Source organism: Lactuca serriola, chromosome 3 (assembly GCF_051521515.1).
Source record: "Lactuca serriola cultivar US96UC23 chromosome 3, Lser_US96UC23_V15, whole genome shotgun sequence".
In the NCBI taxonomy this organism is placed as follows: Eukaryota; Viridiplantae; Streptophyta; class Magnoliopsida; order Asterales; family Asteraceae; genus Lactuca; species Lactuca serriola.
Genome location: NC_136410.1, coordinates 107,132,274 through 107,151,362, shown reverse-complemented (window position 1 = coordinate 107,151,362; position 19,089 = coordinate 107,132,274). Strand labels below are relative to the sequence as shown.

At 37.5% G+C, this 19,089-nt stretch overlaps 1 protein-coding gene across 1 annotated transcript; it reads left to right on the top strand.

The window, feature by feature from the left end:
- The first annotated feature begins 1,028 nt into the window (after positions 1–1,028).
- On the top strand, positions 1,029–4,420 carry LOC145093004 (NAC domain-containing protein 76-like). The gene is made up of 3 exons (XM_079031033.1): positions 1,029–1,544; positions 1,824–2,095; positions 3,435–4,420. Exons 1-3 carry the CDS (start codon positions 1,376–1,378, stop codon positions 4,074–4,076), a joined length of 1,083 nt encoding a protein of 360 aa, XP_078887159.1. The 5' UTR covers positions 1,029–1,375; the 3' UTR covers positions 4,077–4,420.
- The last annotated feature ends 14,669 nt before the right edge of the window (positions 4,421–19,089 follow it).

The following is a 19,089-nucleotide window of genomic DNA, read 5'->3' as shown; positions in this document are numbered from 1 at the left end:
GACAAAAAATCAATCTTGATGAATATTAAACAAGTAAGGAACGTGCGGAGTGCACACTTGTTTAAGTTCATTTAAGATTTAAAGTAGATTGTTATTTATGGGTGAAGCCCCTAAATGAACGGGGGTCCGGAAGCAGCGCCCGTGGGAGCGGGGTCCAAGGGGCGGCAGCCCCTAGCGGGATCCAAGGGACACAGCCCCTGGCTGGGGTTGAGCTGAATTTTTTATTTGAGTTATATTGCTATATTAAAAATGCGTCAGAAATCTGAATTTTTTGAAATAAACCCGGTTTTTTACTTTGTTTTGACGCTTATATAAATAACCCGGATTAGTGACAGGTTTCAGACATCAAACTGTTTTTTGTGACAGTTTTCAGACATACAACTGTGTGGTGACAGTTTTCTAATGGAAAAGTTACATAACTAATTTTTGGTCTTCATTTGATGGTACACACGAAATTCATAACACTCAGATTATCCTGTTCTTGCTCTCATTTCTAAGTGTTCTCCGGTTAAAGGTTGGAAGTACCACCCAAATACTTTAACTTGAAAGTGTATACACAATTCTTAGAATTTCGAAGCCTTTTATTATCCCAAATTTCTAACAATCATGTCTTTTCACAACACACACTTACTATACTTTGAGGTGGTGTTTGAGAGAGAGAGAGAGAGAGAGAGAGAGAGAGAGAGAGAGAGAGAGAGAGAGAGAGAGAGAGAGAGAGAGAGAGAGAGAGAGAGAGAGAGAGAGAGAGAGATGTGACCACCCCCACTTTCTACGATACAATTACTATTCTTTGGGGTGAAGTTTATTAGTGAAAATTCTCTTCCTACGTGTAAAAAAGACATCTTACAGGATAGCCTTACACGTGGTAAAACCGTTAGAGGTGCAACATTCCCTCGCACCTATCATACTAATTAATTAAATCTTTAAACTTTTGACTCAAGTTAATTGTCAATGGCTGATGACATATAAACTTGTTATGTACGTTGGGTCTTTCCCAACACCACCACACTGTTAACATTATGCTGACTCTACTCATTTGTCTTTCTAGAGAAGAATAAGCACTGTTTGGGTTATGAGTGTAGCTCACCACCAAATGAGTTGATGATTGTCACTGATAACACTTGTCACTTTTTAATTTGTATGGTTGATAATTCTCTTTTTCATCTTTCTTTTCCTTTATAGCTAGCCTTTTTTTCCATCTTCTCTTTTCTGCTCGTGCTTGCATATCAACTCATATCAATATATTCAATTTCTCTCTATGCTTATGATTATTCAAGGATCATAATCATCTAGCACTAAAGAAAAGTTGGTGGTGAATTTGATGCAAAATTGAAGCAGTACGATACAGTACCTGTAATATTAGTTAAATTTTATCATGGACACCATGGATCAATCATCATGCGTCCCTCCTGGATTTCGATTTCATCCTACTGATGAAGAACTCGTCGGTTATTACCTAAGGAAGAAGGTTGCATCTCAGAAGATCGATCTTGATGTAATTAGAGACATCGATCTATACAGGATCGAACCATGGGATCTGATAGGTATTCTTTCGCTTCCTAGGTTTCTTATTACGTATCGCTACACGATCCAAAGATCTTCAAGAAAATCTTTTGCTTAAGTTTTCATCTTGCTAATAATTAGGTTTTAGGTTTTTTCTTTTCATTTATAAAGAAAACCATTTTTGTCAAAATCTCAGCCAGCCTATGATCAATATCAAGCTATGATCATGACGACAAATATTTTTGAATATACTTTTTGATAGGACATTGAGTTATCAGTAACGTACGTTTGATCTGTTTTTTTCTTTTCTTTTTTTATAGAAAGATGTAGGATTGGATACGAAGAGCAAACTGAATGGTACTTCTTTAGTCACAAGGATAAAAAGTATCCAACGGGAACGAGGACGAATAGGGCAACAATGGCAGGTTTTTGGAAGGCTACTGGAAGAGACAAAGCAGTTTACGAAAAACTTAGGCTCATAGGAATGAGGAAAACTCTTGTGTTTTATAAAGGAAGAGCACCAAATGGACAGAAAACCGATTGGATCATGCATGAATACAGGCTTGAATCCGAAGAAAATGGTCCTCCTCAGGCAAGTAATTATTCCAAATGTAGATCTCATTCACTCTTCAAAAAAAAATGTTCTTGCTTACGATATAAATCATCTTTTCTCCAGTTATCATGGGTTATTTTTTCTCTTTTGATAAATCTTTAGATTTAATCTTTAAAAATATGGTTGTTGATTTTATGTTATTTTTACTATCTTCATCTATTTTCCATATATTAACCATGGTGTCTTCTTTGTTGAGTCGAACATTTCATATTTAAAGAAAACGTAGTTCTCTTCATCTTTTTCCAATCTTTCCAGTTTTAATTTTTTCTCTTCTTGTCAGTCTTCGATCTTTCATATTTGTTCTCTGGATCAAATCATCAAAACGTCTATATGCTCAATATTGTACCATATATATTTTATGTTTTGATAAAAAAAATTATTCTTGGTTGGAGATCTAAACAAGGAACAAAAACATACCTTCAGTGCGTAAATTCATTAACAAAATTATATTTCGACTAATCACCATCAAATAATTTGTTTCGGTTAATGTTTTTCACCTCGTTTACTATCTACAACATATTAGACTGATTAGAGCTCGATCCCATGTTAAAATTCCGATCCCACTGTTCATTTTTAATCAATCAATTTCCACAATTTTATAAAGTGTAATGGATATATATTTCATACAATTTTATTATTTTTTTTCTCTGGATTAAATTTTACAAATTTCAATAGAATATGTTAAAAAAAAATCATTTATGCTTTTAGTTTTAACCTACAAGATATCATGTGTGTGTCGTATAAAAATAACTTTTTTCATGCATGCTCTCAGCCACTGTCTTGTATTCTTTAGTTTGTGTTTGGATGTCCCTTTCCCTTAATTTCCTTTTTGGTGTAAAATCCTTGAGAGTATGTGTGTGTATGTGAGGCAAAAAACTTTTACTTTCACCGTTTTCACGACCATCAATAATAATAAAAAAAACGTTCATCACAAAAATAATTTCAATTCAAAGGAGGATGCAAGTACTTGGCTTTTCGCCGTGAATTTTTTAACTTCTTAAAGTAGTCTTCCACCATGTACACATAATCCATCACAGTTTGACTTCCGTATCATGTTTTCTTTGGTTTCAGAACACTTCTTACATCTAGTCACTAAGTCAAAGAGGATCTAGCAATAAAGGAATGGTTTAAAATGTTTCGTACAAAAGTATAAATATAATAATTTTGGACTCATCTAGCTAAGAGAATTGTAATTAATCAATTAAAAAAAGTTTGCTCGATCCCTATTATATATTTTCTAACTGATCTAGCTATTGGTTACCTTCTTTTGTGAAATTATTTAGTTGACTATATATGCATGGTGATCAATCTTTTGCAGGAAGAAGGATGGGTGGTGTGTCGTGCATTCAAGAAACGATCAACTGGACAAACTAAAACCACCGAAGGATGGGAATCAAACTTCTTCTATGATGATTCAAGTCGCATGGATCCGATTGATTACATTACAAGTCAACCATCGAGTTCCATATTTTCACAAAGCTTCATGTGCAAGCAAGAGTTGGAAGCAGTAGAGAATTTGAACTTCGTCCAATGTGATCAATATGTACAACTTCCACAACTCGAAAGCCCATCACTCCCATTAATAGAGAAGCCTAGCTCTATATCATTGGTGTCATCATCTGAAAATAATGATCTAGAAGACGATCTACAAGGAGGGAGAAACATACACAACAACAAAATTAGTATGAATAATATAGATAACGTCGATAAAGTGACTGACTGGAGAGCTCTTGATAAGTTTGTAGCTTCTCAGTTGAGCCAAGAGGATCGATATGGGATTGGTGAAGGTTTGTCTTCCAGCTTTCAAGGGAAAGAAAATTCGAATTTCTCTTATATGTTTATGGAACGTGGTAGGGAAGAAGAAGATGGTGGAGGAGGAGGAGGAGGGAAGCTGAATGTTTTGTTGAGTTCGAGCCACCAAGATCATTCTGATATTGGAATATGCATATTTGATAAGTGATGAATACGAAGGACTACATATGATGCACTGAGGAGATGATAATACTGGTAGTCTCATAAGTATAAGAGTTCAGTGATGAATATGAAGGACTACATTGATGCAATGACGAAATGATAAATTGATAATACTAGTAGTCTCATAAGTATAAGAGTTCGCTAATCTTGAGATATATATAACGCATACATATGTATCTTTGTCTTTCTCTTTATATATTGTTGTGAAGGAGTCGTAAGAGTACAAAATAAGAACCACTCTTCCCTTATATTACCAACGAGTCATATATACAATGTATACACAAAACTATCTCCTATTTTATAAATTTAAGATTCGTTATTAAACAAAAATCTTTGTTTAAGTTTCCGTTCTTTGATACAATATTGTAGAAAAGAACTTTCCTTGCACTCATAGGAAAAGGTTAAAACTTTTGGGGCAAACAAGGAAAAATAGATATGAAAAAAAATCAATGTGATTCGTTATACCAAAACTGATTCCAATAAACCCCCCTTAAATCTCTGATCGATTAAGGTAAGTTATGTATTTTTAGTTGATTCTTCATATTTTCCACGAATGTAATGATTAATAACACAATTGATGTATTTTAGTAGGACGTCTTGTACCATGGATGGCTGTATCATACTTGATTTCATCGTTTATACTGTGAAGTATCATGATCCTACTCTCATAATGATAATTAATGTTGATTTTGGAGGAATGGAATACAATGTATTCTAAAAATTTGTTGCAAAATCTATTTAAGGAATTGGGTTGGCATGTTTACGATTGTGTTCAAAAAAGCCATCAACTATTTTGCAAAAACATTAAGATGTATGAAGTAGTATAACATTCTTAAACATGAATACCATTACGATAGAATTATCTTTTATATAGATACTAATTTATAATCCGTAAGAACCATTGTTACAAAATTAATTAAACTTTCATAATAAAATTCAAAATTATTAATCAATTATTTTAAATAAATTATTAATTAAGAGATATTTTTTAGTTATATAAAATTATAATTGTTGATTTAAATAAATACATAAATTTATAGTCTATATTAATTTTATTAATTTAATGTAATTACAGTTGAAAATTTGAAATTTGAAATGGATAATCAATAGATTGACAAGTGTCATGACATTAATCAGGATGTCTAATAAAGTGACACACGACAAAAGAAGATTAAACATATTCATTTATTAAAATAAGGAGATCATGGGGAAAATTTGACAAACTACTTAGAAGAGATAGAGTAGAGCTACTTAGGAGAGATGGAGTAGACAAGGTAGACAATGACGCATTATCTGAAGATGTTTCAATATGACATGATTAATAAGAGGATGTAACAAGTTTGAACAAAATACGAGACGACCATTTTTGTTAGAACTTTGTGCTGATTATCATATTCTAAAAGAAGTCACAATAACTGTTGATGATCATAATTGTGCATAAGAAGTTCTCTATCCTATACACGATCCATCCATTCCTTATATGTCAATCATCCCTATTTTAGGGATGAAATCAAAAACAACTAAAAGAATGCATATTCAACTATGATGTTGCGAATAGCTATACCAACTATATGAAATATGATAACATGTGGTAATCGGTTAGTCGTGGTAAACGAAATAGTGACAATCATTGTCCTTCAGACCGTGCGTGTCTTTGAAGGGCAAGAATACATATCGAAATTAAGTCTTTTATTTGTAACCACCGTCTTGAATGAAATTTGCAAGGAACTTGTTATATATTCTTAGACTTCTATGTAATACGTATTATAGATAGAAATTTTTACTTACCGCTTACATCTTGAAATTGAACTAACATCACATGCAAGCTAAAGATCTTGAATTTATTAAGTATGTTGGACTTTCATCATTTTTCTTATAAAATATTGTGCATGGACTCAAGGCTTAAAGAAAAAGAACTATACCAAGTCAACTACATATGGTCAATTCATCATTAACTTTGAAGACCCTCTAGAAAATCGGGTCAAGCAAAGATCAAGGAGAATCCCAAGAATCTTGGAGTTGTAGTTATTCTTGTTATGTATAAAATACTAGTTGATCAATACACATAGACATGTCCACTTCTTCTTTTTTGATTCTTTCAACACTTTAGCACAAACACATTCTTTCTAAGAACATGTAGCACTTGTAAGATTTATTTACGATTTAATATGTGTTCTAGGGCAGGTGAGTTTATCACCTCCTAAGGTTTTACGTCGGAAAACCAAAAGGATTAAGGTCTTTCTTCATACATCTATGTGTTCTTACTTTGATTTTACTCATTAATAATTGTTTAAATGATTACAACATTGTTTACATATTTATTTGATCGTTTATCTGTTTTCATATCAGCTTATCAAGATATTTGGTGTAATCTTGATACCTTCTCAAGTATCTTAGAATTTCCTTATATAAAATTAACTATTAACTATTTTAACACTATTTTTTCCCGAATACTCCAAAATACACTTGCTTATAATATAAAATGAATCAACTTTATTAAACAGTTTTCTGAATATCACTATCTTCTTCCCATGATCTTGGGTACAACCAAGATCTTTGACATATCTCAAGATCTTCAACGCTCTACTTTTCAACATTTTTCTTAAACATCACACCACACTTACTAATTTGGTTATCAAATTAGTTTGTTAATTTTTAACATCCCGACTCCCATGTATAATATTTAATTATATTCTATTCATTTTGTTAAGGAAAATCGACGAGTTGGAGGCCCCAACTCGCCGAGTAGAATTGGAGACACTCGCGTGATTTTTAGAGTCTACTCGACGAGTTGGTGGACCCCAACTCGATGAGTAGGAGTTGAGTATGAAAACCCTAATTTTCAGGGTTTGTGTCCTATTTAAAGGACCTTAAGCCTTCATTTACGCCTCCCTTATCATTTTGACACACTGAGAGAAATCCTAATCGAGTTGTATTCATCTGTGAGAGAAAGAGAGAGAAAGAGAGAGAGACTAAAAGTGTGTGATTTGGTGCATTCTTGGAAGAAGATAGAAGAGCATAAGGCTTGGAATGAGAATAAGGCCTTGCATCCAGTGTTACTTCAGTGCTAGCTGCTATTTGGAGGTAAAAAGCTATCACCTTGATCATTGTTTGGTTAGATCTCTTCTTTAGGTTGTTTGTGGCCATTTCCATCTTCCTTTTTAACCTTTGAGTCATTTGAGCATGACATGTAGTGGAAACTTCAGATATGGACTGTATGAGGTCCCTTGAGTATAAAGATCCAAGTTATTGGTCAAGCTCCAAACATTAAACCTTCTATAGAGTTTTGTTTTGGCAATTTGAGCCCTAGATGCCATGCATGGACGTAAAGCTTGTAGCTTTACGTGGTATTTCAGCCTTGGGAGCCTAGATCTAGAGTTTGGGACCTTATTTCTGCTTAGAATCGTCTAATTGAGAATTGGACTAGAGGGAATCGACAAGTACATGAGCCAACTCGACGAGTCGGTTAGGGTTTTCCCCGATAGTCTGGACACGCTACAACTCAACGAGTTGATGAGACAACTCGACGAGTTGAGTTGGACTTTCCCAATCTTTCAGAGAAAAGAAGGAACTCGACGAGTCGCGTAGATGCAAGCGACGATTTGGGTCAACATGGACTGTTGACTCGAGCGTAGACTTTTATTTACTTTTAGGGTTTGGTCAAGACATGGGTTAAGAAGACCATGGATGGGTAAAATAGTCTTTCACCATTTCCGAGAGTGAGGAAAGGGGTTAACCTAACTTTTTAGAGTTGTGATTATAAAGTGTTAATTAGAGATGATTATATTATGTAGGCAGAGTCTAGACTGTTCGTGTGGTACTAGATCTACTTATTTACTTACGAGGTGAGTCTTCTCACTATACTTATCTGAGTGGTAATACTGTGTGACTAGAGGGTCTTATTTGAGTTATCGACCGGAGGGTCCTATGTGCTTATATTGAGTTATGTGATATTATGCATCTTGTCTTTGTGATATATGCTATATTATTATGTGCCTTACTGAATTAGTACCGGAAGGTCCAAACCGAGTTGTGAGACCGGAGGGTCTTCACTGAGATACAATACTTAAGGGTCTGATCCGAGCTGTAAGACTGGAGGGTCTTCACTGAGACACATGACCGGAGTCCACACCGAGTCGTGAGACCGGAGGGTCCTCATCGAGACGCATGACCGGAGGGTCCATGTCGAGCTATAGCCATGAGAGGCTTATTATTTGTGTATATGGTATTTTGGGGAACTCACTAACCTTCGTGCTTACCGTGTTGTGTGATATGTGTTTCAGGTACTTCTCATGATCACAAGAAGGCACCAACTTGATTTTACACACGAGATAAAGATTATGAGTTTGAGGATTCTGGGATTTTATCAAACATTTGTTGCATTTTGTTTTGACAACTTATACATTTTGTGGTTTTGGGAAATGTGATATTGAGTTTATGTGATTTTAAAAATGAAAATTTTATTTGAAAATTCACAGTGTTACATAATTTGTGACCAAAACAATTTGGCATCACATGGGACAAGTGGTGTTATTCTATTTTTCTCTTCAAACTTACTCGAAAAGTTTTTTTTCAGATTTTCAATCACTTACACATTTTTGCACAAAAAAATGTCTTCTTTACCAAAATCCACTTCTAGCATTATTTCATTTGTCTCAAATGGTCAAAGCCTTCCCTCACTTTCTGCAACCACCTCACAAAGAAGAAATGTTGAGATCCCTAGAAAGAGAATCCCAACATCCTCGTCACTCCAATACTCAGGAAGTGCAACTCAGGAAATACCAATTATTGTCTTGAACAACGAGATCATAGCTATGCTGACTAGAATGGATCGACATGTCACTAAGTAAAGTGAAACCAACAAGATGATATTCGATCAGATGGAAGCACTAGGCTCCCAGTACGGGAGATCATGTATCCCAAGTCGGAGACTTCATATCCAAGAAATCTTCCATCTTCATAGATGCGGCAACTCCTAGTACATGAGATCTTGTATACCATGATCTTGAAAGGATGTTCAATATTCCACCTAGTACCCAAGATCATGGGATAAGACCAGTCATGGCAAAGGAACTCAAGCAACTAAGAGATGTGATCTCAAGTGTACCAGGAGTCATTCAACCAATACTAGAGGTTTCACCTGTCATGTAGCATCCTGTTCTGAGATGTTTCTTATTTCGAGATTGAAGGCAATAAATGGATCAAGTAAAAGTCATGGGCTTCAAGGGAATAGGGGTTTAGAACCTATTGGATGTTGATAATATTGGTTAGGTGATCTAAGCCATTGGTTTGTGTTTTGGAGCTAAAGGGTAAAATGGGAAAAGTTATATGTTAGGATTTTTGCATAGATTATGGTTTTTAGTGCGAAAAGTGTTAAGCCAAAATTAACTAGATAGAAGTGTGGGACTCGTCAATACCTTTTTGTGGATATAAACATCGCCAGAAATGGAGTTGAAATGAAAAGATTATGGTTGTTTGAAGTTGAGGTGATTTTGGGTGAAAGTCGTGGCCATAGACTGGGGATCATTAAGGACCCAAGCCCATGATTTTTTAGGGTTTTCAATGTATTTAAGCTTAATGTTTTGCATTTTTGGGCATTTTATCAGCCTCCATCATCTCTAGAACCTCTTAGGAGAAACCCTAGCCTCCACCTTCAAGATTTTAGATTCTCAATTCTCATTTCTCATCTTTTGGATGTTTTTTATGTTATTTTTATGAAAGAAGAAGATCAAGAAGATTATTTTAGTCGCAAGGAATGATGCTTCAAGTTTGGATCTATCAAAGGCACTACATTTATCGACCATTGTAAGTATAAAGTTCCAATCTTGTTATCTAGTTCATTAGATCTTTTCATTTGGGGGGTTTTGGCACATTTGGTCCATTTTATGAGTGATCTTGGAGTTGAGTGGACTCCAACATCTTTTGATCATTTTGGAATGTTTCTTGGACCCCATGGACCAGTAAAGTTATGATCGTTTGCATGCCCTTTTAGCCATGCAGGTTATCTTGGTCCTTTAGGCCATTTTGGTGTATTAATGTTTAGATATTGAATGATTGGGGAATTATTATGGATAAATTCAGAAACTTTATCCCTCTAGACATCTTGTTGATTCAGATCTGGAAGTGGGGGACTTGGACTTAATGGATTAAGTTGAGAAAGATGCAGTTTTGGTCCATTTGAAGCTTAAAAGTCTACATCTTGGTGGTTTGGACCTTCCAAATGGATAAAGTTAGAAACTTTATCCATTAAGACCTTGGAAAGAATCAAATATGAGCTTTGGAGCTCTTGAAATTGGAAGAAAATGGATTAAGCTCATTTTGGTTGTTCAGACCAATCCCCACGGTATGGCCTTTGGCTACCACGACATGGCGACTTGGGAATCAACGATTGTTTTGGCACTTAGTTCCCACGACGTGGCCAAGGAAGGACACGACATGGAGGGCTGTTGTTGTCAATTTTGACGTTAGCTTTGACCGTTGACTTTTGACCTATTTGACTTTTGGTCAAACTTGGGTAGAATTGAGTATTTGACTAAGGGTTGGTTTCGGATTGGCTTTAGGAAACTTGGGTTAGTTGTTCTGATGTTGAAGTATATATTGGGATTCTGTTGAGTAGTTCAAGTGATTCTTTTCACTGTACTTGTGGGTCAAAGGCAACAATGTCGTCCTAATGCATTGTGTTATATTGGATGTTAGATGTCTTTGTGACTCTTGCATTTATGATTGGGTTGAAATATAGCCCATGGATGGGGCCCAAAGTTGGGCTCATAGTAGTATATTTGGATTGAAAGAAACCCTAGGGATAGGCCCATGATTGTATGTTTGGGTAGAAAGAAACCTTAGGGCTGGGCCAATTATTGTATGTTCGAGTTGAAAGAAAGCCCAAGGCTGGGCCCATGATTGTATGTTAGGTTAGAATATACCCCAAGGCTAGGGCCACTGATATGTATTGTATATGTTGTTTTGGGTAACTCACTAGGCTTTGTGCTTATGGTTTTGTGGTTTAAACATTTCCAGGTACTTCCAGTTTTAAAAGGAAGAGCCCGGCTTGATCGTAGTGTATCGCCTGGGGATTTATTCAGCAATGATTTTTTTTATGATTTTACTCTGATGTTTTTAGAATACTTTTAATCTGGTTGTCTTTTGGGCTAATGAATGAATGGTTTTGACATATTTAAAAATGAAAATTTCAGTCGGTATTTTCGGGACATTAGATGTCATCCATAGGATTACAAGATTCGCTCCCCCCCCCTATGCGACATTGAAGTTACAAAGAGGTTTCAAGCGCCAAAAATGAAGATGTATGATGAGACCATGGATCCTGAGGAGTATATTGCCCAATATAAAGAAAAGCATGGAGATAGTCCCAATTCCGCAACAATTCAAGGAAAATTCTTTATGCAAGGGTTTTGGTTCAACCCTTACAAGATCTACATTAAGTTGGCTCATAAATGGTCCCCTTACTCTGTTACTTCCATCCCACTTTTGGTTAACTTATTTAAAACTAATTTTCTTGTTGTAGATCTTTAGAAAAACTAACAAGTGATCTTTACAAAGTAACTCAAGGCACTGATGAACCCTTCAAAGATTATGTTAATAGGTTTAGGAAAAAAATCCTAGATAACCCACATCTAGACATAGAAACAGCCCTGAAATCTTTCAAGATGGGACTAAAGAGAGATTTTCCATTTTACGAGGATCTTATCATGACCCCATGCAAGAAATTAGACAAATTCATAAATAGATCCTTGAGATTCATTAGGCTTGATGAATTCTTGAAGATCCAGAAGAGTACAAACACTTCCTATAATCATCCTAACAGGAAGAATGAATCTTCTTCCCAAAAACCCATAGTGCTAAACCTTACTTAAGATCCGAGAACCATAGGATCAATGCTCTAGAGGATGAAAAAGGAAAAGGAAGTTTATCGTGAGATATATAATTACTAATTTTCCGTTAATGTTTCAGGTCTACTCTATACAATGTTGAAACTTGGGGGAAATTCGAGTTAGCCTAAGAAAAATGAGAAGACCTCAAGATGAAAGGACATATCCAAATGGTGCTCTTACCACGAAGGTTCCATACATCTTACCGAAGACTCGTTTGATCTCAAGAAAGAGATTAGTTATCTATTAAGCAAGGATCATTTGAAAGAACTCTTGGAAAGAAAAAAGGACAATACTAACCTAGGAGCTCAAGGTACTGATATTCTACCAAAAAAATAATGTCCCCTCCTTCGGACGCCAAGGTAATTTGTTTTATCTCTAGTAGATCTGACATTTGTGGAACCTCTTACTCTACAACCAAGAGACATGCAAGAAGTTCCAAGATGGAAAAGGATAACAGGACAAGAAAGAATGCATTCTTAACCAACAAGAAGGAGTACTCTTTAAACGAAGATGACTCAGAGAATGTCCTTGACCCATATCATGATGGTCTAATCATTACACTATATGTACCTAACCACTTTGTTCAAATGATCTTGATAAATTATGGTAGTTCAGTCAACATCATCCTAATAGAAGCTCTTAATAAGATGAACATCCCAGAATCAGAGATATTCCGAAGATCCTCGGTCCTAGTAGGATTTAGTGGTGAAACCAAGAACACAATTGCAGAGATAAAGTTACCAATACATATATATATATATATATATATATATATATATATATATATATAGAGAGAGAGAGAGGGGGGGGAGGGAGTTAACTTTATCCAGCGTTTTGTGTTGTTGATTCTTTGTCTTGATATAATATTATCTAAGGCAGGCCCTCGATCTATGACATGAAATTCGTCCCATCAACTTACCATCAAATTGTAAATATGTCTACACCGTGGGGGTAATCAAGATCAACAACGACCAACAATAAGCCAAAGATTGTTATACCACTTCAATGAAAAACTCAACTATTCTTAGGAAAGCATAGCAATTAAAAAAAATGCATGAGATGTTTTGGAAGATAAGGAAAGAGAAGTCAAAGAAGTCTTGCTAGATCCCCAGGATCCTAGCATCAAGGTGCTACTAGGCATGGCTCTTGACCAAGATCTTGAGTAGGATCTTACCAAGTTCCTCAAAAACAAAAAATCAACCTTCGCCTGGAAACTTGAAAATATGACAGATATATCTAAGAATTTTATAACCCATAAACTTAACATTGATCCCAGTTTCTAGCCAATTCATCAAAAAAATTTGCACCTAAAATGAACTTGATCATCCGAGAAGAGGTTGAAAGATTGCTCAAGGCCAAGATGATCAAAGAAGTAAAATTCCCAAGATGGTTGGCCAATGTGGTAGTAGTTGAAAAGAAGAATAGAAAGTGGAGAGTGTGTCTGAACTTTACAGATCTTAATAAAGAATCCCTAAAGATCCATTTCCTCTCTTAAATATAAATTCTTTGGTAGATGCAACTTCATGTCACGAGATCTTCACAATCGTGGATGCTTCGGCCGGATTTCAGCAAATCCAAATGGAGCCATCAGACTAATAAGATACATGCTTTATAACTCCTATAGGTATATTTTGTTATATAGAGATGCATTTTGATTTAAAAAACTGTATGTGCAACATACCAAAGGCAACTGAAAAAGATGCTCAAGCATCAACTTGGAAAAACCATGTAAGTTTATATAGATGACACGGTGGTTAAATTCAAGAAAGCTGAGAATTATCTCCAAGATCTTAAAGAAAAATTTTATATCTTGGATCAATTCAACAGGAAGCTCAACCCTTCCAAACGCCATTTTTGTCAAACCCCCGGCCGGTGACGAAAACGTCAGACTGTGCGATGTTAGGACGTTGGATCACACACACACACACACATACATATATATATATATATATATATTGAAATGTCACACAAACATGACTTCTTATTCAAGAAATAATAAATATTATACAGGTGTTCTAGGTACAAATACACTATAAAGGAAAAAATAAAGCAACATAACACATAGGCTTCCGGTCGTTCTTCTATCATCTTCCATACTCATTCTCCTCAGTATACATGTGGTTTTGAAAGGTCAACATAATGTTGGTGAATTCACATGTTTATATTTTTAAGTTTCTTCCAAATTTACTAAATTACGTATACAAATATTATCAGGTACACCGAATTTTTACGAAGAGAAAATGATAATTTGGTAATTTAAATTCAATGTTAAAGGGGATGAAGATATGTCGTATGGCATAAATGGACTCTTTTATTAGAATAGAAGATACTATATATATATATATATATATATATATATATATATATATATATATATATATATAAACACTCACACACACACACATATATGTATATATATATATATATATATATATATATATATATATATATATATATATATATATATATATAACAGTCATAAAATACGGTCCCAAATATTTCATTTTTAAATCATAAATAAACCATATTTATCAAAATCATCTCATCAATACATAAGTCATAGTATCTCAAAACATCATAAACGTTATATCCATATCAAAACATATGACAAATATATCAGAGTAAACATCTCAGGCTAAACATCATGGTGTGTGCAATGCAGTCATCCTGAGTCCTTCCCTTTGCTATCGGAAGTACCTGAAACCAAAACTAAAAACTGTAAGCTCGAAGCTTAGTTAATTTCCTCAAACTAACACATACCATACACATAACATGCAACTATGAGATACGGGCCCCGCCCATACTCAAGGAGATACGAGCCCCGCCCAAACTTGGATAACGGGCCCCACCCTATGAAGTACGGGCCATGCCCACACTTAGTGAGATACGGTCCCCGCCCACACTCAACTAACTAGGTGAAACAGGCCCCGACCACACTCAGCTAACTAGGAGTTACGGTCCCCGCCCACACTCGACTAATAGTGAGATACGGGCCACGCCCACACTCGGCTGACTAAGAGACACATACAAGTGTCACACAGACAACAAGTATAACCAAAACCTACCAATCCATTCCATATCCATATTCAATTAATGCTAAGATATAGGCCATGCCCACACTTTGCTACTAATAAGCACACATACTATACACGGGTCGGCATTGGTGCCTTCGACCCATTCAATCCAGGAGGAAACTCACCTCAAATGTCGGATGATAGCTGAAACGTCTTTTCCCTGAAATCGGATCTACTGAAACCCTGAACCAAAACAATCCCTTAACTGCCATTTCATACTCATAACTCGTTAGGGTCAACTATGGTTAAAGTCAAGTCTAGGTCAAAGTCAAGGTCAATGCTCCAAGTTGACTAAACTCGTCGAGTTTACCCTTCAACTCGTCGAGTTCCCATGAATCATACAATCATAAAATTGTGATCCAGCTCATCGAGTTTTCCTCCAACTCACGGAGTTCTTCATTTTTAACAGAATCGGGACACTATGACCCAACTCGTCGAGTGCTTCAGTCTGTTAGCCCTTCTTAATTCATTAAGCCCTTATTCTTCAGATCTACACCCTATACTTCAGATCTAGACTGGAAATGCCTCTAGAAGGGTAAAGTTTCCAACTTTACCCATTAATACCTTTCCTAAAGGGATTAAGCTCAAACCCTAACCCATTAAGGTCAAAGTCTTAACCCAAACACCACCAAAACTACAAATAGACCATAAGGTAATAGATCTGGACTCTGGGGACAAAAAGATCACGTAAAGTCCCGGCTTTCTCTACATGCATGGCAATTAGAAGCTCCAAAAGGCCAAAATGATGGTATAAAGGTTGCATGGGACTTCCATGGACATAAATTTGGCACCTTTATGCCATGAAACCCCTCAAGACCTAAGATCTAAAGTGTTAACCCATTTGGGACGTCCAACTCCCAAGGACCATGATATTTGGACCAAAACCAGTCAAAATAACCCTAAAAGAAGATCTAAATAACTACAAATAAACGTTCAAGCTTTATACCAGCAAAATGCCATGGATGAGGCAAGGATTCTGGATCTATAAGCTCCTTCTTGCGTCCTCAAGCTTTTCCTTCTTCCAATGGCTACAAATACACGCTAAAAACACTTAGAACTGCTCACAATCACTCACAATAGCTTAGGGTTTCGAGATTTAGGGTTAGGGATTTGGAGGTTAGAAATGAGGCCAACACCATGGGGTTAAGGTGATTAAATAGGGTACAAACCCCAGAAGATGGGGTTTCATGTCTTCCAGCCTACTCGTTGAGTTAAGGCCTCCCAACTCGTCGAGTAGGTTACTTAATATACACATCCCTTATGATCTCTACTCGACGAGTTTGGGGATCCCAACTCGTCGAGTTGCTCTATTAAATAAATTAAATTCTTGTTAAATACATACCAGGAAACATGCTTTACAATTCTCCCCCACTTGTCTCGGACTTCATCCTCGAAGTCTGTTGTGTCAAATAATTCCGGATAATGCTCTCTCATCTACTCATCTGGCTCCCAAGACCACTTTGATCCCTTGTGGTGCATCCACTGCACCTTCACCAAATATACAACCTTGTTCCTCAAGGTTTTTTTCTTCCGATCCAGAATCACCACTGGCCTCTCAATGTAGTTCAGGTGGTCGTCCACCTGAATATCCTCCAAAGGCACAACTACAGAATCATCCACTAAGAACTTTCGCTGCTGGGAGACATGAAAAGTATTATGGATCTAACTAAGATCGGATGGCAGATCCAGTCGATACGCCGCCCGGCCCACCCGACCCAAAACCTTGAACGAACCAATGTACATGGGACCCAGCTTGCCCCACTTCCTGAATCGGATGACACCCTTCAGCATAGCTCTTCTTCCGACTCTAAGTTGTCGGCAGAAGAACCATATTTCCTACCTGAAACTCCAGGTCTGATCGGCGCCTGTCAGCATAGCTTTTCTGCCGACTTTGAGCTGTCGGAAGTATGCTCCGGACTTGCTAGATCTTCTCAATAGTCTTGAGTACCACTTCGGAACTCCCCATGACTCTCTGACCGACCTCGCCCCAACACATTGGGGTCCTACATTTCCTCCCGTAGAGCATCTTGAAGGGAGGCCGGTCTATGCTAGCGTGATAACTATTGTTATACAAAAATTCCGCTAACGGAAGATACGTATCCCAACTACCACCAAAATATAGCACACATGCACGTAGCATATCCTCTAGAGTCTAAATCGTCCTCTCACTCTGTCTATCCATCTGGGGGTGAAAAGTTGTACTGAAATGAAGAAGAATACCCATATCATCGTGAAACGGCTTCTAGAATCTGGAAGTAAAGTGAACATATCCGTCTGACACAATCGACACCGGCACTCCATGACGTGCCACCACCTCGCGGACATAGATCTCGGCTAGCTTCTCAGCCGATATACTCTCCGGGATTGGGATGAAATGTGCACTCTTGGTCAACCGATCCACGATGACCCGAATCGAATCTACTCCACGTGCAGTCTTGGGAAACTTTGTGATGAAATCCATGGTGATGTCTTCCCATTTCCACACGGGAATCTCCAACGGTTGCATCTTTCCATGAGGTCACTAGTGTTTAGCCTTGACTTTCCTACAAGTCAAGCATCGCTCCACATAGGAAACTATGTCTCGCTTCATGTAGGGCCACCAATAATTAGGGTGAATATCCTGATACATCTTCACCGCCCCGAGATGAATGTAGAATCTCGACTTCTAAGCCTCCTTCATCAAAACCTGGCGTACACCGCCCTAGTAAGGAACACAGACCCTCCGATGTAGGGTCAACAACCACGGTTGTCATAATCAAATGAAGGCACCTGACCTATGATTCTCTCACACTTTCGGTGCTCCTCCTTCATACCCTCGACCTGAGCCTCCCGAATCTGTTCCAGCAACGGAGAAATCACTGACATCTTCAGTCATATAACCCAAATCAGAGTTGCGGCCGACTTGCGGATAAGAGCATCAGGCACCACATTGGCCTTCCCTGTGTCATAAAGGATCTCACAGTCATAATCCTTCACCATGTCCAACCAACGACGCTGCCTCATGTTCAGATTCAGCTGGTCCATCAGATACCTCAAGCTCTTGTGGTCCGTGTAAATGGTACAACGAACCCCATAGAGGTAGTGTCGCCAAATCTTGAGTGCGAAAACCACAGCCCCCAACTCCAAATCGTGAGTCGGGTAATTCGCCTCATGAGGCTTTAACTGCCTCGAAGCGTACGCTATCACGCGACCTCGTTGCATCAGCACTGCACCCATACATGTGATGGAAGCATCACGGTAAACCACGAAATCATCGACACCCTCCGGCAAGGTTAGAATCAGTGTCTCGCACAACCGTTATCTGAGAGTCTTGAAATATGCCTGCTGATCAAGCCCCCAGCGGAATGCCACCAACTTCTTGGTCAGTCGGGTCAATGGAACTGCAATCATGGAGAAATCATGGATGAATCTCCGATAATAACCTGCCACACCAATAAGACTTTGAATCTCATATGGAGACCTCGAAACCTCCCACTACTTCTCATCCTCTACCTTGGCTAGATCGACTAGAATACCCTTCTAGTTGACAAGGCGCCCCAGAAATTGCACCTCGCGCAACCACAACTCACACTTGGAGAACTTTGTGAAAACTCTCTCCCTCCTCAATGTCCCCAGCACCTCCCTCAGGTGCTCCTCGTGCTGCTCCTGAGTCTTGGAGTAAACCATGATATCATCGATGAATACTATCACTGACCGGTCCAGCATCGGTCCGCATACATGGTTCATGAGGTCCATGAACACGGCGGGAGCATTGGTGAACCCAAACGGCATCACCACGAACTCGTAATGAGCATAGTGAGTACGAAGGGCTGTCTTATGCACATCGTTGTCCCTGGCTTGCATCTGGTGATATCTCGATCGCCGATCAATCTTGGAGAACCAAGATGCTCCCTGAAGCTGGTCAAAAAGGTTGTCAATCCTAGGAAGGGTATAACGGTTTTTCATTGTTACCTTATTCAACTCCTAGTAATCTATACACATCCGATGTGACCCTTCCTTCTATTAGATTAGGTGTCTAAGCCCATAAATATTATTG

What these genes read in the sequence shown, in the direction of transcription:
- LOC145093004 (XM_079031033.1), top strand. Translation starts at nt 1,376, where the DNA reads ATGGACACCATGGATCAATCATCATGCGTCCCTCCTGGATTTCGATTT. An exon ending in CGAACCATGGGATCTGATAG is followed by an intron (nt 1,545 to 1,823) that starts GTATTCTTTCGC and finishes CTTTTTTTATAG; the next exon opens with AAAGATGTAGGATTGGATAC. An exon ending in AAGAAAATGGTCCTCCTCAG is followed by an intron (nt 2,096 to 3,434) that starts GCAAGTAATTAT and finishes AATCTTTTGCAG; the next exon opens with GAAGAAGGATGGGTGGTGTG.